Here is a 27,284-nt window from a genome sequence, read left to right as displayed (position 1 = left end):
CTTTCTGAGGAGGAGGGAATTCTTAGACAAGTCAGGTTTTATTCAGAAGACTGGAATTTGTTTAAGTTTAAATCCTTCACTCATTCTGAAATCTCAGGAAGTAAACCACTCAGACACTCAGTTTCCATGTCAATGAGCATGATCCAAACTCCAGAGACTAAAAAAAAATAAATAAATGATCATTTAATGTAACAAATCAAACATAATACACAGCTAGTAGACACTGGCATCTTTTCCTCTATAGTTAATTATATGTACTACTAAGTAATCATCCGACAGTCATCTGGTGAGACTACCTCTTATTTTGAAACATGTGTTTGCCGTGGTTTGTGGGAGACTTTATGTAAGTGAACAGTTCAGACACCTCCTCAAAGACTGCCTTTTCCGCTCTCTGAGTGAATAAACGGCTGCTCCTCTTTATGTTAGTTTGAGTGGATTAATGTCACAAGAATACAACAAAAATTTCCACATGCAGCCAAAGTCCCCACTTAGTGGTTGGTTGTCTGAGTTGTCATGAAACATTTTAAAAACCTCACTAAAGTATACTGTACAAAGGGTCTACACATAAAAAACATATATTTTGATTTATTGTCAAAAAGAGCTGTGGTCCATTTACTTATAGGTCTGCCTTATAAAGCTGATTTATTAGTGGGAATTTTTTCTGTTGAATAATACTACATTACCTATTGTGTATCTAGAATTCCTTGCTTTTAGGATTAAGGGACCGAGCAGTTTTAACTTTATTATGAATGTATACTACGTTCCAGTTGAGCTTTGGAGTCAGACAGCTTGCAGTTGAAGGTCAAGTTTCTCATCTCCCCTGCTTACTTGCTGATGAACTCTAGAGCAATTTTAGCTTCTCTGATCCTTAACCAGTTTTCTTATCTGAAATATAAACATGTTCATTACAACATGAACTGTACCCCGAATGGGTCGAGTATTTGAATGCTCAAGCTGGTGGCATGGTTCTGAGAGTTTATGAAAAACTTTTGGACATGGCTGGCTACTACCTGGTGGCTACTAAAACAGACCTTTGAAGTATACAACTCAGCCTTACGTCTAGGATTTGCTTTCTTTTCTGTAAGACGTAATTACTGGGCTCTAAGCTCCTACTGCCACACACTGAGCCTGACCACTGTGTCTTCCCTACCATCATAGACTGAGATCCCTTGAAACGGTGGGCCATAATAAACCCTTACCTCTTAAGCTGTTTTTGTTATGTGTTTTGTACCAGTGATGACAAAAAATAGCCAATGCAACACTTGACCTATTTATATAAGCTATTGATGGGATGAAATATGTTAAGGTCTGTAAAGTGCTTAGGGCAGAGGTGGGCTCATGGAGTTACTGTTGGCAGGATCAACAATGTCTTCTCACAGATCTTGGCTGTGAGGATAGAGCTATGCTGTGCCAGCTATGGGGCAATTACAGGGATGACATTTGTTGGCTTCTAAAACCTAAACTGTCACCAAGAGTGTATGTGTGGTGGGGGAACCTTTGGACCACACTGTGCACTTCAGTCAGTGGGTCTGAAGATTCCTGGAAGACAGAGTAGGCAGTTTCTCATTCCGAAGGACTAAACAGAACCAAGCCTATCAATGACCATGTGTGTTCCTATGCAATTTTATAGGATTTATTTCAGGCTAAATATCTGCTGTTCCCTACAAGGTAGAAACAACCATGGAAGAAAAGATGTTTGTTTGTTTTTGCTTTGTCCCCCTCTTATTTATGGATGTCAGGTGAGATTTCTTTTTCTACCTTTCCCAGACCAACTTGCCTCTTCATCTTCTGGAGGAGCTTTAAAGTCTAATCACTCATGTTTCACAGTACAAGCACAGCTTGAAATGGTCAGATGGCACCAAGTACAGTCGATGTGGGGCATGTGCTACACTCTGATTGCCAGAAAGAGGCTACACAGGACAAACTCTAGGGCATATCAGTGTTCCCCACATGCTCATGGGTTGAGGGCTTGGCTTCCTGTGCACAGATGAGGCTTTTACCAACTGACTAGAGTATGAGGGATGAGACTTAACAGATGGGTTAACCCTGCTGTTTATAACTTAATGGGATGTTGGAAGGTGGTGACCCTGTTGTAGAAGGCAGGTCACTGGGGCTTGTCCTCAGAGAGGGTACTTGTCTTTTCTCCTTTCTTTCCCCACCACCATTTACTCCACTACACCTTTGCACCTCTTCACCACAGCCCAGAAAAAGCAAGAGCCAGAGCCAGACAACTGTGGACCAAAATCTCTGATGCCTTGAGCTAAAATTAACTTTTTTTCTTTTAAGTTGATTTTTCTCAGGTATTTTCTCACAGTAGCAGAGAGCTTACTAACATAGTGTGTCTCACCAATGTCACTTAAACCTTTTTTTGTACATAGAAATGGTGTCTGGGTGCCATTGGGAATGCTGCTGAGAAATATTTGCGTGGAAGCCTACAGTGCTATGATTACACAGAAGAGACCCATCCTTCCCACCATTTGCTGTGCTTCCTCTAAGAGCCAGCAAATGAGTGTTTCTCTGGATTTTGTTACTTATCTCAAATATTCATCACATATGGTTGTCAGGCAATATAGTGTGTATTAACCTATTTTGTGACCCCATGACTGATGACAGCTTGACCCAAGCCGTAACACATTTCAGTACCAGAATTAGGCTAGAATTCTGGAATTAATCAACAACTCATTTCTTCTACTTAGAGGAGTTAGGAAAAGAGTGAGTGTATTAATGTTAGAATGGGGAGGACATACAGAGTGAAGTAAGGAAAAATGTTGGAGAGTGTGTGTGTGTGTGTGTGTGTGTGTGTGTGTGTGTGTGAGAGAGAGAGAGAGAGAGGGGGGGGGGAGAGACAGTAAGTAAATAGTGACCCCCTTCTTTACTACTCCATTTGGATTGTTTCCATTGTTTTCACTTAGTGTCCTCCTTCTGAATTGTCTTAGAGTCTTATTGCTGTCAACAGACACCATAACCAACATGAGTTTTTATAAAGGACAACATTTAATGGGGGCTGGCTTACAGGTTCAGAGGTTCAGTCCGTTATCGAGGTGGGAGCATGACAGCATTGCAACATCGAGGCAGGCATGATGCAGGAGGAGCTGAGTTCTACATCTTCACCCAAAGGAAGCCAGGAACAGACTGAACATCCTCAGGCAGCTAGGAGGAGGGTCTCCAAGCCCACCCCACAGTGACACACTTCCTCCAACAAGGCCACACCTTCTAATAGTTCCACTCCCTGACCAAGCATATGCAAATCATCACATGACTCACCCCCAAACATTTAGAATGTTTTTGTCAACGTCCTTATACTAGCTCATCCTAACTGACAGAAGAGATTTCTCAAAGAGCCACTCTGCAGCTTAAGAAAAGAGAAGAATAAATCCCTTCATTTGACAAGTTTTGGGATTACAAACTTGTCTCCCTGAAGCAGAAGTCTAGGCAGGAGTAACAATGTCAGGGTTGGACACTAATATGCGTTCAGAGAATAGTGGAGGGTTGGGGATTTAGCTCAGTGGTAGAGCGCTTGCCTAGGAAGGCCTTGAGGCCCTGGGTTCTTCCCCAGCTCCGGAAAAAAAAAAAAAAAAAAAAAAAAAAAAAAAAACAGAGAATAGTGGAGTCTATTGAGCCAGACTTCAGAGATCTTTAATAGTGGAAGTGGATGAGGAAAATTATAGTGTAGAGAATGAAGCAGTAAGCCTGATTAATTATTTAGAAAAATTGGGGCTGGGTAGCATTCTTGAGATGGGACAGCAGTTAAGAGTGTTTGTCAAACAACCCAATGACCAAAGTAGAAAAAGAAAGCAAATTCCTGAAAGTTGTTCTCTAACCTACGTGCGCGCGCGCGCGCGCACACACACACACACACACACACACACACACACACACACACACACACACATGCATACACACAGTGAAAAAGAATAGAAAGGCACACTGGGCCACTTTGCTGCAGTTAGAGGTAGGAGGCATCAGTTGTGACACGGTCAACTGTAAAGTTCATTCAGACATCATGAGCATCAAGACAACTCCAGGCTCTGGAGATGAGACACCTTTGCCTTCAATGTACCATATTGCCTTAATCCCTTCTAAAATCACCTAAAATCTTCAGTATGAAAAAAGCTTCCAAACATAACATTGGATGCAAGGACCATATCTAGTCTGTCACCCACTGAGTTCTCCTTGCCTGACGCTCTCTTAAGCTCTGTAACAGTCTGCAGTGGTGGAAAGGGCTGGCCACAGGACATTTTGAAGACTTTTTTTTTCCTAAAGGAAGAAATTTTAAGACAGACAACTGAAAACAAAGACACCTGCTGGGCCACAAGTCACAGAGAATGAATGGCAGCATGATAAAGTGACATGTGAGTGCCTCAATGTGCAATTTCCTGAGAATATTCTCTCAGAGTGGGACACTATTAATTATGTTCTTTTACTACCCGAGCCTGTGCTAGCAGATGTAGGCGCACACGGGCTACACTTGGAGAACTAAAAATCTAGGCTGTCAGATGTAATTTTTAAAATTATTACTATTTGGTAAATCATTTTAAAAGGATGCTGCTTCTGAGCAGCCCAATTTTATTTCACATTGAAACAAAGACTAAATTTAAACCAAGTACCTTCCTTGGAAAAACTCCCTTTCCCATAGAGTCTTGGCAGGAATTACATCATAACGTACACACATTGACAGCATAAGGTGCTGGCAAGTCCAGCCTTTCACTTGAAGAATCTAGTCAGCCTCCATTCTAGGAAGCATGGAGCTGAATGCCATAGATTCAGGATAGCTTAGTCATAGAAGAAATTGCCTAGGCCAGATGCAGCTCAAAAGTATATGCACTATGACACTTACATTTGATGGGACTGTCATAAAAGAAAAAGAAAAACAAAAACATGGAACTGGGGCCGAGATACAGTTCAGTTGGGAAGTGCTTGCTGAGGACCAGAGTTCAAATCCCTGCCTCCCTATAAACATCTCGTGTGAATATGTGAGCTTGTTCTGGGGAGGAGGAGCCAGAGCATTCCTGAGGCTTTCCAGCTAAGCAGTCTCGCCAAGTTAGCAAGCCTCAAGAGCAGAGACTTTCTAAAAATTCAAGGCAAACAGTATTTTGAAGTTGATCTCTTGTTTTCATGCATGTATACATACAGTCATATATGGCTACGCGCGCGCACACACACACACACACACACACACACACACACACACTCCCTACTGAGTCCACCTAAGCTTGTGTGCATTCAGTGAGTATACTGTTGGCTGTCCATTGTAGCATGAGAAACGTATTAGAGGCACCACCTCTTAAGAAAATTGACTGTCTTTCTCCAACCAGCAACTAGCATGTCACCCAGGAGCGGGTCCTGTGCTCTGCACCGCCCCCTAGAACAGCCATGCTAGAATATTGACTACATTAGTTTGTGCAGGTCTTGTTTTGACAGCCACAGCTCCAAGAGGTCATCAGGTAACTGCTTGTCATGCTCAAAGGCACTGTCTGGTAGCCGTACTCTCCAGCCGCTGGCTCTTCCAAATGTATGTCCTTTCTTCTCTCTTCTCTGAGCCTTGAGGGGAGCTTTGATGCCACCCTCAAATTAGTCGCGTCGTAGCCCAAGCAACAGAGTGATTGGTGGCTTCTTGGCTCTCTCAGGCAGTAGTGTTTTACAGGTCAACCTACTTCTACAGAACATGGTGTGTTAGCTAGAATTCAAAGTCAGATACTCTTTAATCCCCTGGCAGGAGGACTTACATCACTCACACATCACTCACACTGCAAGCTCTTATTTCCACTGTTCAGTTTAAAATCTCCACAGGGCTCTTGAAAAGGCCCTGTTCTGAACTTCAGGCAAGTGAAAACCTGTTGTTTCTCAGTGAAACTGGGTTTTATTTCATGTTTCTTTGACTGTATTAAGTGTCTCGTCGACTTTGCTGCTTCTGGAAGATGCAAGTCTAAATTCCTGTAGCCTTTCACTTTAGACTATACCCGGCTCTATAACCAGTAAGGCCTCCCCTTCATCTCATCAGGATAACTGTGTCAGCATTACACTTGGCCACGTCGGGCAGGAGTGTAGGGCATAGATGGAGCGTCTTCATACAGTAAGCACTCTACTAGGAGCACTGACCAAGAATAAGAAAGTATATAAGCCGTATAATCTTGCAACCTGTTAAATGCTCTGCAAAACATACAGGACAATGTGACAGGAAAGTAGGAGGGGCAAACACTAGAGTGTGGGCTCGTAAGGCCAAAGAAGCAGGGTTGTGGACAGGGAGCAGGTGCATAAGAGCCCTGAAAGGCATCAGGATTGACAGTGAGAAGAGACAGGCTGGGATTTCTGCTGGTATAGCATGTACCAGGTGGTCTGGGAAGGGAGGCAGGCAGGAAAGAAAGGCACAGGACTTGGACAGTTATCATAAAAAGTCCAGGTTTAATGTCATCCCACAGAAAACCACTGAAATGAATTAGGTTACAGAGTAATAGGAGACAATTTATATTTTGTGAAGTTTCACTCATAATCTGGAGGTTGATGTTATGGTATGATGTTAAAAGGGATAGGAGTGAGGGGGAGAGAATCATTACATTTGGTTTTTGTGGTCAGGTAGATGTGTTGCTCTCTCTCTCTCTCTCACATACACACACAGAGAGAGAGAGAGAGAGAGAGAGAGAGAGAGAGAGAGAGAGAGAGAGAGAGAGATTGGGAGAAGACAGAGAATAACTCTTAAATTTCCAGTATATTTGTTACTGAAGTTCTTTTAAAAATCAAATTTAGTTTAATGTAACATGTAATAAGTTACACCCAAGTGAAAGCACTCTCTCTCTCTCTCTCTCTCTCTCTCTCTCTCTCTCCACACACACACACACACACACACACACACACACACACACACACACACACACACTCCCATATGCACCATGCTATCAAAACACACGGTGTTTCTATTCCCTGAAATGTCCCTCCACAACCTTTAGTGCACATGCCTCCTCTTCCCTTTCTCTCCTTGCCTGGTGCAGTGGTGCTCTGCTTTCCCTCACTATATATAAATAGAAGATGTTTCTAGAATGACACACAAAAGGAATCATACTGTCTGATCTGATTTTTTCTATGGTTTGTGCTTCTTTTACTCAACATAATTTCATTAACTGATTGACTGAATGAACAATTTTGAGACATCTCACTCTAGTCCAGTCTGGACTGGATGGATCTCTTTGTGGTGCTACTGACCAAGTCTTCTGAGTTTATAGCCATGAACCACCATGTCAACTTGTTTCTGTTCCCTTTTAAAAATATTACTTTTATTGATGAGATTATATTGTTGAGAAGAAGACTCTTTCTCCCATTTTAGTATTTCGTAGTTGGTCACGGCTCATTGTGCATGGTTGAGGCCTCTCTGGATTTTACCTGTCCACCTTAGCATGCCCATTGATGCTGTTTATGTTCAGGTTATGTATAGGAGTCATGCTGGTGAGGCATTCATGGTGTAGACTCTGTGTTTACTGGGAGACACAATATCATAGCAAACTCTCTGCACCTCTGGATCTTATAATTTTCCACCCACTCTTCCTGATCCCTGATCAGGAGTTGCACTGTTGATATAATTTGGGACTGAACGTCACATCTCTGCAATTTGATTGATTATGGTTTTCTTATCTGTGGGGTTTCTCATGATTTATATGTGTTTTGGTGGTTCCTAGTAAGACCCTGGAAGTGTATTTTAACATTATGATATATCATAGTCATGTATGTATAGGACCATAAGTTTTTTCACACATACATAGAAATTTATGATACATGATAGACCAATGAAGTAAGACCCGACAAGTTGGCCAATATATTAGATATCTGTATCGCTGAATTATGGACTTCAGGCTTCATGTAATATTAAAATACAATGGCTCAAAGCAACTTAAGGAATAAGGGGTTTGTTTTAGCTTACAGTTCCACATCACAGTCCATTACTGAAGGAAGTCAAAGCCAGATCTCAAACAGGGCAAGAGCTTATGTGGAGATCACTGAGGAATACTGCTTACTGGCTTATTCCCCGTGGCTTGCTTAGCCTGTTTTCATTCACTTGCTAGGATGACCATCTCAGAGTTGACTAAGATACCATGAGTTTGACGTTTCCACATCAATAATCAATAAAAAAAAATGCATTGCAAGCTTTCCCATAGGCTCATCTGATGAGGGCATTTTCTCTATTGAGGTTCTCTCTTCCAAAGTGACTCGAGCTTGTGTCAAGTTGACATAAGACTAGCTGGTATACTGATTGATATATAGGTTTATAGATGGTAGATAAGAGCAGGGAGAGAAAAGGAGGGGGAGAGACAGACAGACAGGGTGCGTGAGAGATAAAGGAATGGAGAGAGGACCTAGACATAATAATGAGAGAAGACTAAAGACAAAAAGAAGACACAAAAGTAGCCAGGGGACATGATGTCAAATTCAGTAAAGAAGCAACTGAATTTGAACAGTAAAGATGAAAGTTCTTCACCGTAATGAAGAAATCCAGGTTACTGCCTTCAAAGAAATGAGAGGGAAAAAAAATCAGAGAAATTCATATGTACAAGCATGAAAAAAAAAAGCTAGGCATCCCTGCTTCCCTAGAAAGTGAACCTTTCACAAGTGCTATACAGAGTGTTGTGCATAGACAGAAGGACACCATAGAGCAAAGAATGGTCCAGGAAACCAGTGCACACATATGCACAGCGATCATGTGATAGACATGGCATTGAGGTAAGTAGGGAAAGTAAAGCCTCATTCAATTACAATGTCAAGATATTGTTAACTATATGGGAAAATAAGCACGATTTTTACTTCAGATTATTAATGAAACAATTGTGGATTGTATAGAGAAAGGTAAAAAAGCAAAAGGTTAAAATAAAAGAAGGAAATAATTCAAATATCTTTATGACGTTATGCTGTGGAATCAGCTTTCCAAAATACAATATAGGTAAAATTAGCCTTAGAAGATAATATTTATAAATTCTATTTTATTAAAGTAATATCATCTGTGCATTCCATGGTACTAAAGGTTTGTATAATCACTCAATGGATGTTTTAGTTAGCTGTGGTCTTGAGGAATGGATAGCTATTCACTAAAGCATGGGTCAATCTTTTATGTAATGCTGACTCCAGTAGAGGGAGCTTCTCAACATGGCACATAATGCTATTTTAACATCATGTGTGTCTGTAATCCTGTGCAGGGCTGGCCAAAAGAGTGAGCTCTGGATTCACTAGAGACTCTGCTATAGATAGATAGGTAGGTAGATAGATAGATAGATAGATAGATAGATAGATAGACAGACAGACAGACAGATAAAATAATGTGGAAATTGAAGGACACTGACCTCTGACCTCCACATGTGTACACATGGGTGAAAGCCCTGGGACAAATATAAAATACTAAGAGAGAGTTTACACAGACAAAACCAAACAAGACCATGAAATAAGTTTGGGTGTGGCACTGCAGTAGTTCAGAGTATGAAGGAGAGCCCAGAAGGAACAAAAGCACAGAGACCTGTTGTACTCTTTCTTGTTTTGTTAAAAAAAGTGACATTTAATGTATATGTTTTCCCAAATACATTGCTTAATGTGCTTGCTTTTCATCATGTTAAAAATGGTATTATATGTAGCATTATGACTCTCTGTTCAATACAGGTGATATGCTGAGATGTGTGTGTTTTAAGTACTAGAAATTTGACGTAGGTCCTCTCAAGGCTCAACTCCTTACTAGTAAGCTTTATCTGTGCTCCCGTTAAAGCCTTCTATTTTGATTCAGGCTCTTTCTCATTTGCTCGGGTTGGTCTTGAACTTGCAATCCTCCTGTCTCAGTCTCCAGAGTGGTGGGAATTGCAGGTGTGTATAATCACTCTGTGCAAAAGCAAAAGAGAACTCTGTGGTATTGAGTTCTGCAAGCACATTAAACAATGAAAGGGTTTATGATGGAACAGTGGGAGGGCTGGGTGCTCTGATCAATCATCAGGTTTTAAGCTGCTGTGGGTCAGCAGCCTGAGCCAAGCAAGTGCTGCTGGGGGCCAGGGCTTCTCTCAGACTCCCTTGTTTCCTATCCAGAGCTTTTGTTACAATGTTGCAGTTACTGCTTGTGTTTGCTGTAAATAGAAGCTCAATTTAAATAGAAAAGGATGTCACAGTGAGGACTGGAAGCCACTAAATCGCAGGACCTCTTCCCCATTTTAACTAAAGAAGTAAGACAGAAAGAGGTGGTTTAGCTTTTATGCATCTCAGATTACATATTATGATCAGAATATTGAAGTAGAGACAAGGAACATACTTAGAACTTTAATGGGCTTAGTCACTATTAGAAATACCTATTATGACAGACTTAAAAAAATTTCTCCTCCCCCAATATAATGCCCAGTTGTTGGCATTATATTGCTGTACAGCCATAAAACCATCAATAACAAATCAGCACCCACTGTGCACAGCAAAACAATATTTATGGATAGTTTTGTGAACATCTGCGTTTTAGCTGTCTTCACTTTTGAAAACAGAGTTTTGATGCTTTCTAATCATTTTATTTGTTTACGTCAAGTTTCAGTCTTTTTATGTGAAGGGAAACTAGACTTCTCAAAAACAGGTGAATTTGTGTTAAAACCAATTTATAAAGCGTACCACAACAACGGAACATATTTATTGCAATCTGCATAGACAGAAATGCTTCAATTCACCAGTGTTCAGCCACCGGGAGATATAAATAGGGCTAAGGATGGAAAATATGCTAAAGGTACAAGACGCATAATTAGCACGAGATCCAAAGGCAGTAGTTAACCTTTCAAGAAAATTAAGAAACTTTTTATACAGTTTTATTTTCCTGTGAGACTGAGGAAAGCTATTCTTCTAGAGTTCTGTGGTTTAGTACATCTGTAGGAGCGCTGATCCCAGCATTTTACCTATCCTTTCTAAATGCGGATAGATTCCTCCTGGCTCTTGTCCTATTTAAAAAATGGGCTGATTTCTTTTAGTTATTTCGTTTTTATTGTTTACAGTTAAACAGTTCCACCCACATATCTAGTGAGGTCTCTGCAGGTCTCTATGATCTACTAGGCGCCCCTTTGTATGAGTGGCTACTTGATTTTCCAGAATAAGTGAATTTAGGTAGTTATGTTTCTGTTGTTCTCATGTGTGTAAATATGTGTTAACAGGAGTATTTCACTTTCCATAACCATTGCTTTACCCAAGAACCTTTGTGAGTGGTTCTTCCAGTGTGCATATGTGGGATAAGGAATGGTGTTTGGATCCATATTGCTGACAGCAGAGCGCCGCAGCAGAGTGAAGAACAAGAACCCCTAAGCACAGGCTGGCATCAGGATGTACATAGGTTCTTTTTTTTTTTTTTTTTTTTTCTGAAAGGCAAAGACTGCTGGAGTGGTTGGGAGGCTTGTCATGGGGTTCTAGAATAAGAGTGGGCCAAACTTACCCAGCCAGGGAACTGTATTTCAAGATTTTGGAAATGTGTGTGTGTGTGTTTGTATGTGTGTGTGTGTGCCTGTATGTGTGTGTGTGTTTGTGTGTATGTGTGTGTGTGTATGTGTGTGTGTGTGCCTGTGTGTGTGTGTGTGTGTGTGTGTGTGTATGTGTGTGTGTGTGTGTGTGTGTGTGCCTGTATGTGTGTGTTTGTGTGTATGTGTGTGTGTCTGTGTATGTGTGTATGTGTGTCTGTGTCTCTCTGTGTGTGTTGGTATGTGTCAATAAGCATTTTGAGTATCAAGTAATCCAGAATAATAAAAGTGTCAAAAGCTTTCATTCATATATGCCCTCATTTTTTTAAATAAACATATACACTAGCTTAATTTTATTCAGTGTTTAGTGTCTATATTTCTTTTAACCCCTTTCAAAACACTAATGGTAACTTTTTTACAAAGGCTATCTCTTTGTTACATTTTCGTTTCAATCACTGGGTTTTTGCCACCAAGCAGCAGCCTGACCTTTGCCAAGTACTTTGTGACATTAGCTGTGGAAGGGATAGCTCCTTGCCTAGGTCCAGATCAGTACTTCCTGCATGCATCTCTCTTTTCCAGTGTCTTTTCAGGTTCACGTTACATTCTACTAGAGAGATGCTTGACAGCAAAGCGACGCTTTAGTTTGCAGCCACAATGATCTAGCCTGCACTGAAGCAACACTATGGTCAAAAGGAACAATGAACTTGGCCAAAATGCACCGATGAACTACATGGAGTAAAAATGCCAGGGTCTGTGACCTCTGGGAAAAGAGAAACACACCAGCTGGAGCACCATGTGAGAGAGCTATTTTCCATGGCAAGGGAAGGGGGTCTGAATATTGATGCTTTGTAGGAGCAAACAGCAAAACAGAAAGGGACGGTTTTACCAGCTACAGAGTTAGGATGAAGCTCAGGTGAGCCATCCTGTGTGGGATTTAGGGAATACAGTCATGAGGGATTGGGGAGCTGCATCATTGCCAGGCTTGGAGTACTAGCCAGCACCTAACTGGTAAATGCAGGGCACAGGACACCAAGAAGCTTAAATGGCAGAAGTGTTTTGGGGAAGGCTGAATTGCAGAACTTAGATTCTGCAGTCAGGTTGGCCTGAGGACCTGGAATCTGGGGCCAAATTGGACAAACGAGGAAAAGCCTTGAAACGTAATGAGGTGTTAGCAGAGCCCAGAAAAACCATTTCAAGAGTGAGGAAAACTCTTCAAGAGTAAGAACAAACTGATAGCCATCTAACAAGTCCAAGATGACTATGAACATGTCCACTGATGCTCCATTACCGGAAGAAGCCTTATCCTATATAGAAGGAATGATGTGGCACGCTTTCATAAATGGCACATACCTTTAAACAAAATTATGACATTGCTTTAAAAAGGATGAAATTATAGGGAGGTAGAAATGACAGTATAGGAGAGGACAGAAGAAAGGAGAGGAGAGGAAGAGAGAAGAAGCGATAACAGTCACATAAGATTATTTAAATACTGGAATTAAACCTACAAGGATTTAAAACTTGGTATCACTATTAGTGTAGTAAATAGAAAAAAGTGTATACTACTTCATAAATGATCTAAAGATGGATCTATTGAATGAAAACTCAACTCAAATAAGAGAGTTAGATGTTACACCCCAGGCTCTAGTAGATAACCATGAATAAAAGCTTCCGGGCATTGATTTGGTCAATACATTTTCTTTTGGATGTGACTCTAATACATAGCCATGCCAGTAAGGAGAGACTAATTAGATTATATCAAATCGAAATGTTCACAGCAAAGGAAACAGCTAATGGAGTAAGAAACAAAGTGTAGGATGATAACTAACCATACATCTGATAGCAGTTGATATTCAAAATGCACAGGTAACTCAGATAAGCCAACGGCAAGAAGATGGAGAGAAGCCTGATTCAAAATGGGCAAAAAACATTCTTTAAAAGAAGTACAAAAGAAGTTGAACATCACTAGTAATCATAGAAATGCATACTAAGACCGCAACAATGTATCATTTCTCAGTGACTGGGAGGGCTGCTTTCACAGAGCTGAGAAGTAAGTGTTGTTGCAGATTGGAGAAGTGGGAATTCTCACATATTGTAGGTGGGAATGCATAGCAGACATTAAAGTACCAGTGATCCAACATTCTACTACTGCTTGTGTATGCAAAGGAGATGAGATCATTATGTGTCTGAGGTACGTGTACGTTTGTGCTCATTGTTATGTTCCTCCCAATAGTTAAGACCAGGCATCCATTTAAACGCCTATCAATGAACAGTTGAATAAAGAAAATACATGATGTATGTCCTCTGGAATAGCATTGACTCTTGATGAAGAGAAAGCCCTGTGATTTACCATACTGATGAGCTTGGGAGTGTGGGGGAGTTACGATTCATGAAATGAGCACATCTTTCACATGCATAGTGGAATGATCCTGTATGATTTCACCTTTATGTGGAATCTGGCAAAGGTTGGAATCATAGAAGCAAGAAGTAGGGTGGTAATTACTTAATGTAGGTAGGAGAGAAAGTTTTGTCCTTAGTCACGGGGCACAAAATTTCATCTCTATTTCAGCACTGTGATAAAAATGGCATACTTTATACATTTTGCTATTGTTGAGAGTATTTTAAGTTTTGTTAGGAATAAACATGAATCAACACACAGGTTGATTAGCTTGATTTGTGTATTTAATGCACATTTTAAAACATTATGGTATAGTTCTTAAAACTCATTTTTATACGATCATGGAAAACACAAAATGTATTACCCTGAGTTTTAATATTCGGTTTATTACATGAGATGCATGGAAGCTATTCCAAGAAAAAACTTTCAGTCAGCTGTATTCTTTAAACTTGTTTTTTTTCCTCACATGCTATACTAGCCACCTACAGGTGTACAAAACCACACCCATATCATATTTATCTAATATCACTTTTATCCCAAGCCTAGAGGAAAGAATATGCAATGACTGTTTCTCTATCTATTTTTCAAAAGACAGAATGCTAATTATTACCCGAAATGTCTGCATAATATGAATTAGTCAAAACTATATTTTTTTAAAATCTTGAGTGCTGCAAATATCTGAGACAAGGCACTGACTGTTAGACATTGAGATGCATGCTCTGGCTTGCCTTCCAACAATCATTCTTATTAAGTCATTATTGCTGACACATCTAATGAAGTCATGTTCACGACCAGCCTAAACACAAGGCTCAGTATAGTGCATATTTTGACAGGAAAGCTGTTTGTATAAACCAAAACACAAAACAAAGATATAATTGCATAAAATGTTCATTATGCTTTCTGTGTGACAGTTGTTGGCTTGAATCCTTTTATGAAAATTTGGTCACTCTGAGATAGATTGTTTGGGATACCATTTTAACACAAAGATTAGTTTCCAGCAAATTCCCTGTCTAGCAGTTATAGGCTGAACAGTGACCCACACCAAACTCTGACCTGCATACTTTCTTTGGAAATCTAATGCTGGATCCATTGCTTAGTTCAAGCTAAGTTCTGTATACCACTTGAGCGCCACATGAGCCCATGGAGATGAGCATGGAGATGAGCAGGCAAGAAATTGCCTACAAATCATACTTTCCTGGCATGTTAGCAAGGAACTCTAGACCCTAGCTAATTTATCAGGTAACTAGGGGCTGCATAGTTTACCTGTACAGCCTTTTGAAAAGGAGGCTATGACATTCGCCTTTGCTGTTGGCTTTGATTCCCCGTGGCCTGTGCTAATTAGAAAGAAGACTTACATCACTCTCGTGACCTTCTCGAAGGTTGTATGTGAGGTCGTGCTGAATGTCTTCTACGAATTTGTGTGCGTACTCTGGGTAAAGGCCCAGCACCTCAAAGAGACCTTTCAGGATGATGCACTGTAGATCACAGTAGGTCAGAGCCTTCACATCAGCGTTGGTCTTGATCACTTGGTCTTTAATTGATAAATTTGCTCCAATTAAATCCCCCTTCCCTAGGAACAGTAAAAAAAAAAAAGGAGCCATATCATTTTGAAGAAAAGCAGAACAAACTGGAGCCCAGTCACTGTATTTGACTTTCAGACTCCATTTCTCTCAAATTATATGAGAAAAAGAAGATCATCACAACTACTCAATTTTAGCAGGATGGAGAGTTGGGGCTCCACTGCTAGTTTGTTGTGGGATTCAAGATGTTAACACCATCAAACATTGTTAGATTTCCTGTGGCAGGTAAAACTGTCACTTAGTTGTGAACCCTGGTCTAGAGGACATGGCTGGATGGCTTGGGCATCACTAATCATCCATGAGCTCTAAGCAGATCTCTGAAAGGACTTGGCAATGACTCCAGACCAGTCAATTCGGCACAGTCACTTTAACCATTCGAAGGGGGTAGTAATGCATTTTTCTGGGTGGAAAAATGGCTCTGATCTTCTCAGGTCAATATACCAGAAAGCACACTGACTAGAGTCAAAGACTCTTTGTAATAACAGAAGTGTGAAAGTTAACAGACTAAGGTTCTTTCATTTACTTGTAATCATATCTCCAAGATGGACAGGAGGGTGAAGTGTGTGGAAACTCTCTGTATCCCTCTTCTGAGTCAGGAGAAAGAAGTAAGGGCTGAACACTGCTGGCAATGGTTTGTGTGTACCAGTATGTAACACAGGAGTATGACTCCCAACTGCTTTCTATGACAGTGTAAGAATAACCTTCTTCCCTTGACAGGAAGTGAGTAGACAAAAACTAGCATCTCACATGACTACTCATGGGACCCATGTGTCCCAAACCCGCTTGATGTCGGACAGTAGCACTGCTGTCTACAATATTCCTCTCTACAATACTGTTGACTACAGTACTTCAGGGTGCATTCTGGGATCTAACTTGCTTGATAACATTTGTTGATGACCTAATAATGGACAATTTTATCTTTTAAATCTTTTAAGTGATTTCATGAGTTGCAACTAGAATCAGAAATTTAAATTTAAATTTTTATCCTTTATTATGCTCAGCATGTTTGAAACAAAAGTTCCTGGCAGGAAATTCACAAAAGTCATTCTAATTAATTTATCAGTAAAAGGAAATATGAAATTAATTACATGTGCTTGAGATATCCAAAATGTGTATGAAATTTAAAAAATGAAGGCAAATTATTGAATTATATCAAATGTTTTCATCAATTAATATTTTATTTAAACTACAAAAATTGAGCCTATTTTGATGGAAGAAAAAACATATCATAGACTATATTTTTAGCCTGCGGAGGTGATAAAATAGCCACATTGTCTGGAAGAATTCAAGCCTGCCTTACTGCCGTCACTAATATTGCTAAATACTAAATTATGTTTTCTGTAGATTTTGTTAAAAAAAAGTCTCCACTGCTGCTTAACAAATGAAAGACTGATGATGGGCATGAGCTATAATCATGGCCAGAAAGTCACCAAAGTCACCAATGTGGTGACTTCTGTATTGTCTATGTGAGGATGATTATCAGGACAGTGTCATGTGCATTTGGAGGAGCTTTAAGGCCACTATCCTTTTATATTTATGGTTTCTGTGGTATGACTATAAGCAAAAGAATCCTGCCAGAGTCCAGCCACAGCAGGAATTTAGAACCCAAAGGAAGATGTGTGGAGTAGTTGAAAGAAGACGTGGACCAAAAAGTGCAGTTCCCACACTCTGATACCGAGACAACCACATTTGTGTGTGTGTGTGTGTGTGTGTGTGTGTGTGTGTGTGTGTGTGTGTGTGTGTGTGTGTGTGTGTGTGTGTGTGTGTGTGTGTGTGTGTGTGTGTGTGTGTGTGTGTGTATTCACAGCTGGAAAGGTTTCACATTCATTTTCTCAGAAAAGTCTTTTATGAACTTCCTAGGCTTAACAATAATGTGCAGGCTGTACTGTTTTCTTTCCTTCATAGTTTCTTCATAGTTTCCTTCTAAGGCCTGAAATGTATCAAGAAAGAGGAAACAGTGTTTCTGAAAGTAGTGAATATCTAACCCAGCACTCTGGTACATAACAAAGTGAAGATGGTTGGCAGCAATTGCAGTTAGAGTATAGAGAGGTAATAGACTACAGATCCAGGAAATTATAATTTAATTATTGGCACCTAGCATCTCTCCACATCCTAATCAAGAGATCTAATTCCTTTAACATCCCTAGCTCTCAGGAAATTAGTAACCTGAGTCAGTTCTTCATCCTTGTTTGGCTCACCTCTGAAAGTTCCTATTAAGTCTTGGAACCAACGATCAAACAAGACCTTTCTAACCTTTGGATAATCATCTAGCTGTTGTTTGGAACAGGCTGGTGGGAAACTTGTTATCAGAAGCAAGTTCACATCAGGAGAGAACATCTGGATGTTCGCTGATGTACCCAGGCCAGGCCCTTGTGTTGGCTCAATTGCATCACTATTAACAAAAAGAGGAGCAGTGATCTATCTGTTCCATTCCCACAATCCTCAGAGACAAACGAGAATGAACCATGGCCTGAGCTTTCATTTTCTGATTATGGGGAAATGGCTCTCACAGAAAAAATGAAAGTAAAAGCTGCCATTAGCAAAGCCAAAAATGCAAAAGAAAGCCAAAAGAGAACTAAGCATTTCCTAAAAAGCCCAGGAGACTGCACAAATAACCCCATAGGTCCTTGCCACGTGGGAACCCAACTCCTCAGGTCTCATAATAAGGAGAGTCGCCTGCATTACACTCATGCACCTTTCCCAGCAGAGGTTGGGCCACTGCAAGAATACAACCAACATGGTGCTAAGTTCGGCACCTTGGAAGGAATTCTACTTTTGCTTCTGGGTTCAGTGACTGCTTATGGAGCATGCAGGGTGGTGTTGAGTCTCACATTGAGCTCTGACTAGGCATTATTGCCTCAGTAACTGCCATGTGGAGTTCTCCTTTCTTTTGTTGATATTCTTGAACTAGTGCCTTAACTACTCCAGGTCTCAGTATCCTTATTTCTGAAAGAAAAGAATGATTTCTCTGCTTCCTATAGGTCATGGATAGACTCCATGTTTGCAGAACTGGTTCATATTTGAAGATTAAGAGCAATAACAAAAAAGAACATTAAATTACACAGAGACAGATGAATACCATTTGTCAAGACATGAGTTATCATGCATGGTCACATCTTTTCAAACCAGTGGGGAAAAATAGTGGGAAGCACAGTCAAGTAAAAACTGAGAGGGTTCTATCTTCATAACAAACTCCCCTGACAACTCTCTCCACGCACCAGATCTGGAAACACTTTCAGGTGTTGACTGGGAGATGCTGTTGCTTGAGTTGGGACATGAACACTTCTTCCTCACAAAACCACTAGTTCGTTTCAGTAGTAGAATGAACTCCTTAAGTTACTACAGACCAAATAGAAGCTGTCTGCTTAGTAAATCGACATAGGTTAAATCAGCCACATGAAATAATATTGTGAAGAAAGTTGCATCATCCCATTGACATGGTAACACTGACCTTCAATTGTTTGTGGCCCCAGTATCACAACAGTTAAAAATGGTCATGGGAAAAACTGAACTTACAGTACTTAGATATCTATGGATGGTGGGAGGGAAGCAGAGAAGGGAAATACCATCATAAAGTCACAACTTATGGAGAAATTTGGGCAAAGGAGCAAAACAACAATGGAGTAATTCTTTCAAGCAATAATTAGCTGTTTCATTATGATAATTATTACAAAGTTTTATAAGCTATAGCAGTCACATAGAAGCCATTAAATTTGTGCTTTTTGGCTCTAATGTAACGAATGATATCTTTACCTTTCATTCCTAAAACTAATGCTAGTCACCAAATTTAAAAATAGACAAGAATTTTAAAAAATGCCTCAGTAATTTTAAATGGAGTGTTATATCTGCTTGACTATATGCCATATCATACGGTTCTAACAAAATGGCAGATGCTCTCTCAAAAGGAGGCCGTGTCAGTAGGCAAATCATCAGGCTATAAAAGTTTCAGTGGTGCTAGAGAGATTCATTGGAAAGTATTTAATTAGTGTTTTGGAAGTAAATGAGAAATAATTGTCTATTGTAAGCCAGAATTATAAAATGGTATAAAATGTCCTTTAACTTTGAAAACTGGGGAGAGGGTAGGACAGTTTTAGCATCTTCTGCACTTATGTTAAGGGAAATATCATAGTGGGGTAGTAAAATCTAAGCCAAATATGAAAGGAAGTCCCAGTGAAAGCCACAGGGTCGGCCAGCACTCAGCCTCCAGCTCCTCCCCTTTAGTTGAGGCAGCCACACTGCCACAGTCTCTAACCGATGCTCTAATACAATGCAACTAAGGTATGAGAAGCAACAGAAATTTATTTCGGATGATCTGGAGCTGAGAAGTCCAAGGTCAAGACTTTGCTAGGTTCCATGTCTCATAAGAACCAACTTTCTCTTTCTCACCTGTTGACTTATCATTTGTGATATCACGGTAGAAAAAGCCAGGCAGCTGGAGGACCTTTTTTTATAAACCCATTTCGGAAAGTACTACTCACATCCTAGGTCCCCAACTTCCGGCTTCAACTTGCCAAGGACCGGACTTCAGTAGATGGCAAGCTTTAGGACTTGAGAGTGGACCTAAGACGCAAGTTTATACTAGGAACTCGACAATTATCACTTTTATCTTCCAAAATATAACCTATCCTCACGTTAACATAAAATGATATGCATTCTGTAGACAACTAAGGAGCAGTATTCTCCCATCCAGAATTTGGAATGGTACTGGGGAAACAGAAAATGCTTTCCCATCTGCGTTTACACTCTGTGAAGGTTTAAATGTCCCACCTGTTAAAATACTTTGGAAGGATTTGTCACAGATCACTTCCTTAGAAAAACAGAATGAAAATTACATTAATCATTTCCTGACAGGATTCTAGCCATTGGTGTAAACCATTGATTCTTAAAATGTACCCTGGACCCATCTGATGCTCACCCCTTTCCACCACCCTGGGAAAATTTTGTATTTTGTTATTCTCTTGAGTTTAATCTCCATAAGGGCAAAATTTCTAGCAATTTCTGTTCTGCCACATTTTTAGTGCTTTAGTTAAATAATGATTGGTTATATAAACAAATGAGAGTGAGCTTGAAAAGAACTCAGATAAAATTGGGAGAGGAATTTTTTTATATTAGCCCACATACTGTCTTCTGCCAGAAGCTCTTTATATTCCAGTAAAGAATAATAGTGTCTAGTAAACAATGCGTTTCCACAGTTATGAGTTTTCCTTGAGGAACTAAAAGGAGGCTGTGTCACTCCTGCCATATTAGGCTAATGACAATGATCAAGTTTTTCTCAAAGTTAAAATCATTTTTGCTCTCTTTCTGGAATAGATAAAATATAATTCTAATGTTCTCTGTAGTGGTTCTCCACAAAATATCGAAATTTTCCATGAAAACAGAGCTGCAGTTTCTTCCACAGGACAGCGTGGGTTGTGAGTACAAGTCAGAAAGACTTACACCGTGCGTGGAATCTGGGTACTAACTCACTTGTAAAATGATATTTATACTACCTGAACTTTGTATTGGAATCATGGTATGCAGTATATAACATTTAGGTAAACAATCCAGTGTGGAGTCCATATCTTTATCTGTAATTTGCCAACTCCTGTTAACATCTCTCCCTTCCCTATTTTATATTCTTTATACTCCAGAGTATAAACATTTTAGCCAAAACCTACCTAGAATAGCCAACACCATGCTGTCTTTAAGAACCTCCATAGAGCCTGAGCACACGAAGTAGATGGCCTGCAGCGCATCCCCCTGGCGCAGCAGATACTCTCCTGGGGCACAGAAGGAGGTCTTAATATGGAGAGACAGAGACCTGAGGCAGCCCCGGCTGGCACATTCAAACAGGGACAGCTGTAAGATCTCCTTGTTCAGATGCATCGTGATGTCAGAGCGCAGCTCATCTGGAAAGTCTTTCAAAAGCTGTTGGGAAAGAGGACAGGAGAAAGGAAGTTGGGATGAGCTGAGTCTACTCAATGAGTTTGCAAGATGTCAGTGGCACTCGTCCTACTTGAGTGAACTGCATTATACAGTAATGGGTTGTTATACCTTCTGAGATTTCCTCTGTACAGTCTCCAGGGCTATGTACTGACTGTGGTTTTAGTTATGTGCTGTGGAATAATCAGCTGATGATAAATTTGAAGCGGGTTTTAAAATTTCTAACATATTCTGGTAGAAAAGCTTGCAACACTTCTGTCAAGACTCCTACTGGGGTAGATAGAGGAACAAGAACACAATGTCCTTCTTACTGTGTCATGCTATATACAGAGGTAATCCCACTCATAAAATGCTGGTTCCTAGGTTTCGAATATGAGAGAAAAACAAGGAATTTGTCATACAGAGTCTTGTTTTTTTCTCACTTAATATATTGACCTCTAGTTCTATCCAGTCTTGCCCCCCAAAGATTGTGACTTTATTTTTCTTCATGGTGAATAAAATTCCATTGAGGAGTTTGGAGAGCACAGTGCAGGATGAAGAATAAAAATACAGAACATCTAAAACTTGCCTTATTTTATAAGTTAACTCAAAGAATAGTTGTTACTTGGTTACTGGGTTGTTTGATGTATTGGTGGACTGGTTGGTTGATCTATACAATCAGTGTCTTGCACAGTGGTTACTTGGGGCTATTTCTTGAATTCCACAGATATCATTTTGCCCGTATTTTGTTTCTTTTTTTAAAAACTATAGATCAATGGGGCAAGTTTACATTGAGTATTCACCCAACATTATGACACTAAATTGCCATAAGGATGAATCCTAATGAAAATCATAGCAAATTGCTATGAAACTCTGTCATCATAGAGTGTCATTGTGAAAACACCAGTTGTGATGTATAAAGAAAGGTGGGTTGACAACCAGGCAGTGTATACAAGCTGATCTGAGGCCCAGACCCATTTGTAGGAGAGGACTGCCTGGTCTGGATTCAGTGGGAAAAGACATGCCTAACCCTTGGGAGACTTGGGGCCCCAAGGAGTGGGGAGGTCTGGTGGGATAGGTTATCCTCTTGGAGACAGGGGGAGGAGGAATGAGATAAGGAACTGTGGGAGGGTGAACCTGGAGGGAGACAATGACTAGAATGTAAAAAAATAAAAGTAATAATAATAAAAACAGAAATGTGGGTCGTAGGCTGATTAATGATGAAAGACAAAGAGATAAAGAGGCTGGTAACTGTGTCCCTCTCTTATACCTGCATTAGAACATCTTGTCTTTATAGGATAACTATGCTTTTGGCCTGAATATGTCAACATAAGAAATGCACATTACCTCATTTGAATCTATTCCATTGTTGACAGACCAAGTTGTCTGAAAGTACTCAAGCATCCTCTGCTTCAGTTGCTGGGGCAGGTGATGCACACGGATGAAGTCCTTTAGGTCCTTGGTTCTAGTATGGTACAGGCTCCATCTAGAGTACATTCTCTGTATGATGGCAGTCACGTTCCCAAATACCAAGGCATGCATCAGGGCTAGAGAGCACAACAGAACACAGGCTAGTAAGGCAGAGGCCCCTTTTACATATAAATATATTTCATAGATGGGTTAGAGCAAAGCATACTTATTCAGCTGTACTGATATGACTCCATTGTTAGGAGCATATGGGTATAGTGCTCTGTCACAAGGTATATCCAGAAGCGGTCATTTTACCTCCACGTGGCCTGATCAAAGTAACAATAACTTCAATAATAATAATAATAATGATAATGATAATAATATATGAAGCAGCCCCTTTGACACACATGCACTATTTTAGTCACCCTCTGGATCTGAAAATGTTTCCTTTGAACTCTATCAACATAAGGGTTATTTTAGTAGTTACACATACTTTAATAGTTACGATTCAATTTTCTCAAGAGTTCCATAGGATAGGCAACACTTTACAGTTAGCAATTATTCTATTACACTAACAGGTCTATTTTAAAAACAAGCCTAATTATAATAACTGGGTAGCTATTGTTAGAATTTTAGTCTTACAGAGCTAAATTATCACTTTAAAGACTTGGGATGTAGCACAGCACTTGCTGAACTCATTTATGGCCATGGCTTTGAGTCCATGGGCCAAAGAGTAAACAAAAATAGCTACAGAATATTAATAAATGATGTTTACATTACTATCAATATTAAAACAGTTGTTACAAATTTGAAGATTCCCTGAGAAGTGGGAGGCTGAGAGGATAATGAGTTCTATTCGCAAACTCACTTCAGCTTTGCAAGCACTTTAGTCTTAAGGAAGACCCTCAAATTTCAGACCAGAACAGACACAAAGGAATGGAGACCCCATAGGAAGATCAGTAGTCTCAGCTAAAACAGAATCCTGGGAATTCCCAGACACTGAGCTACCAACCAGAGCACCAACCAGGCTGGTCTGAAGTCCTGGCGCATATATAGCGGAGGACTGCCTGATCTGGCCTCAGTAGGAGAAAATAAGCCTAATCCTCCAGAGACTTCAGTCCCTGGGAAGGGGAATGCCTGTGGGGATGGGGCAGCACCCTCTCAGAGGCAAGAGGGAGGAGGAACAGCAGCAGAAGTTCCTTAGCACTAAACTACATACAGTGCACACATAAACACACAAACAAGTCTATCTTGAACATTTCAGGACCAGATCAATTTTTTGCCCCATAGTCACTAGAGGTTGACAAATGCCAACGTATAAATTTCATTTTAATCTAACATTAAAATTAAAATTCTGCAGCAAGTCATATATCATAGTTTTTCTATAGACTAATGGCTCCCATGCCTATAAAATCACATTTTAAGAACAATATCTTATTTGTAAAAGTTACTTAGAGTTAAATTTGGATCCCGTCTCTAAGGTAATATACTATTTCACAGACAATAGAGGCTTCAGAATCAGATAAACCTAGATTTGAATCCTTGCTTTCCTCTTTCTCATAGTGAGAACTTACCAAGCTAAATCTCTTTATATGGCCACATTTTCCTTATATGTTAAGTAGGCAGGCTATTATCTACTTGTAGGGTGATTCTAAGCTGTAATTCTAAGCCGAGTCTCTCTATCTGTGTGGAAGCATCTAGTATATGTGTGAAGCAGGAGTGGTTAACTTTTCCCTTGAAAATGCAAACTATCACAAATGTCATTGTAGTCAGAGCGTAAGACTCTGGGAAAAGGCTTTAAAATTTTTTTTGCTAGATCATCAAGAGTTATGCCACTCTTGGTAGAAATCACTTCTTGATGCAAGGATTTAAGAAATATTCAACTAGTGCCTGCTACACACAAGCACACACAGGGGGGTAAAAGCAGAGGGCTTCCCTGTCAAAATATGGAAGGAAAAATTGAATGTTTCTTAAGGGTTGTTTATTCTAGGTTATTTTACAAGCTCAACAGCTTAAAGGCTTAAATATTTGACTTGGAGGAACACACACACACACACACACACACACACACACACACACACACACAAACAAAGAAAACCTTTTACTGAAGGAAAGAACTGACTATGCTCCAAGTTAGAAAATTAGACATAGATCCCAGGTTCTGCTAAGCTTATGAGCAAGGCTTGGAAGCTCTGCTGTGTTTAACTGTGTGTAATCTTCTTCCAGAGAATAAATAAATCGGGTGCAGAGAATAAGCATATTTCATTTATTTTAACACTGCTTTTCTTAATTACGTGTGTGATTTTAACTTTGCTTTGCTTAATTATAATGTGTAAAGCACTTAAACTGAGAGAAGCAATGTGTTCAGACCGTTTAGCATCCTAATTGTACATTATCAATAAAATAAATTACTGGATTAATTGTAGCATTCATAAGTGTTGTTGGAAGGAACTCATCTGTCTGAGTCACCACAATTTCAAAGTCTTATTTCTGCATAGGAAACCACCTCTAAATTAATGTTAGAACAAAACCCAGCTCTCATATTATGATGGCCTCTTTCCACTGATGCTTACTCTGTGTTTGTGTTTTTTTTTTTCCTGTGTGTGTGTGTGTGTGTGTGTGTGTGCGTGCGTGTGTTTTCCTCCAAGTAAAATATTTAAGCCTCTTAGCTGTTGAGCTTGTAAAATAGCATAGAATAAAGTACCCTTGAGAAATATTCTTTTTTCTTTAGATATGTTAGGATATACACATATGCATATATGTACATATGCATATATATATGTATACACACACACATAATTCTTGACTGCTAGACCTGATGAATACATTGGAGGCTCTTTTCCTTCATATGGGAGTTGTGCATAAAATGCATCTTGTACAGTCTTATGAAAGGAGCTTTCCGATTTCGGTCTCAGATGAAAAGAAACTCACAGTACAGCCTGGAGCTGGCTGTTGCCTTTGCTTTCTCCTCCTTTCCCTTCCATGACTCTAGGTCCTTCTCTGAACTTGGGCACCATTTCTCTTGCAAGCATTATATTATGGCTGGATAACTGGGCTGTGGTTGTAGTCTGTATAAGAGCTCCTTTCCTTTTAATAGGAACGAAGACCAGAGCTCAACTTTTGTGTAACCTTGTTCTTGCCTTTTCTCCCACCTCCTAATTAACCTGGAATTTTCCATTCTCCATTAACTGCATACTGGATTGTAGATGTCAGAATTAGAAAGATGTATTTTTTCCATTAATTTACTCATTTATTCACTTTCCATCCTGATCGAATCTCCTCCCAGTCTCTCCCTCACGTGGCTCTTCCTTCCATCCAGGGTGAGATTCCCCTGGGTATCAACTCAACCACAGGACTAGGTCCATCCTCTCCACCTGAAGCCAGACAAGATAGCTCAGTTACGGGGACAGGATCCACAGGCAGCCAACAGAGTCAGGATAAGCCCCTGCTACAGCTGTTGTGGGACCTTCATGAAGACCAAGATGCCTGCATTTATGTAGCAGAAAAGGATTTTCTAAAGGGTGAATACAAATGTTGCAAATATGTCTTAACAATGGCCTGAATTTAGAGGATTGCATCAGGATTAATTTGGGTTGGGAGCCCCAAGGAAGTACGAAAATAATGTTCCATTGAAACTAGAATTGCCTCGTTGATGAGCCTTCTGCACCAGGAAGCATTATCTGACCATAAGGCTCACCAATGAAGCAAAACTTTCAGATAACTTCAGGCAGTTAGTACTAAGTTTTAAAGAAAGACATACAGAGATAGGAAAAATTATCTCTCTATATTATCTAGTGTAAACAATGATATATATATACATATATATAATCTTAATTAATTATTTTAGAAAATATGTCTTCTGAAAAAATCCACTTTGACCATTATGAATTTTTGTGTATCTATCAGGGTTTCTCGAAGTGTGTATTACAGTAGAAAAGCAGTTTTAAAGAAGCAGGTAACAAGTCTGTGATCTGTTGGAATACCCATATCTGTCACTAATCTGTGAACTCGAAAGGTAGCATTTGTTCTTAGTCGTCTTTATCTCACAGCCACTTAGCACACTTGGCATCACCCCCATGCAGCATAAATATTTATGCAAGCTAAGTGAGGCAGTTGCAATTCTGTGGTATCTTTTTATAGTTTTATAACTTTAAACAACAAGCTAAAAGATTTGCTTTCACTGGCTCAGAAAATTCACGCCCACTTCCCTTGGAAATGGGAGACATTCAAAATGGTTTTATTAGGTCTTTGTGGTTATCTTCTACCTGTTGGCCAATGTGACTTTCTCCAATGACTTGGGTCAACTCTGTTAACACAAATTAAAAGCCACCTAATAAAAGAATTAAAAATTTGACTCAGTTCCCTTCTTATTCTCACTTGATACCTATAATATTTTTAGCTCACCTATCTTAAGTTTACAAGGGAAAACTAAAAGAACTCAAACACACACACACACACACACACACACACACACACACACACACACACGAGGAGGGTGTAGGGAGAGGCACCATGTTGAATGCATAACTCAATGAGATTTCCCAAAGTGATCACAAATATGGAATG

At 39.8% G+C, this 27,284-nt stretch overlaps 1 protein-coding gene across 1 annotated transcript in view; it reads right to left on the bottom strand.

The window, feature by feature from the left end:
- Kcnh8 (potassium voltage-gated channel subfamily H member 8) overlaps positions 1-27,284 on the bottom strand; it is a 582,230-nt gene that overhangs the window by 39,114 nt on the left and 515,832 nt on the right. Inside the window, exons 9-11 of the mRNA XM_032900823.1 lie at positions 22,656-22,855; positions 21,065-21,314; positions 15,183-15,397 (exon numbers count right to left, since the gene is read on the bottom strand). Of these exons, the coding sequence (XP_032756714.1) occupies positions 15,183-15,397; positions 21,065-21,314; positions 22,656-22,855 (665 nt within the window). The remainder of the gene's footprint in view (positions 1-15,182; positions 15,398-21,064; positions 21,315-22,655; positions 22,856-27,284) is intronic.

The sequence above is a fragment of the Rattus rattus genome, chromosome 4 (assembly GCF_011064425.1).
Source record: "Rattus rattus isolate New Zealand chromosome 4, Rrattus_CSIRO_v1, whole genome shotgun sequence".
NCBI classification, from domain to species: domain Eukaryota; kingdom Metazoa; phylum Chordata; class Mammalia; order Rodentia; family Muridae; genus Rattus; species Rattus rattus.
The sequence above is the reverse complement of the archived record's forward strand: the minus strand, read 5'-3'. Positions and strand labels throughout refer to the sequence as shown.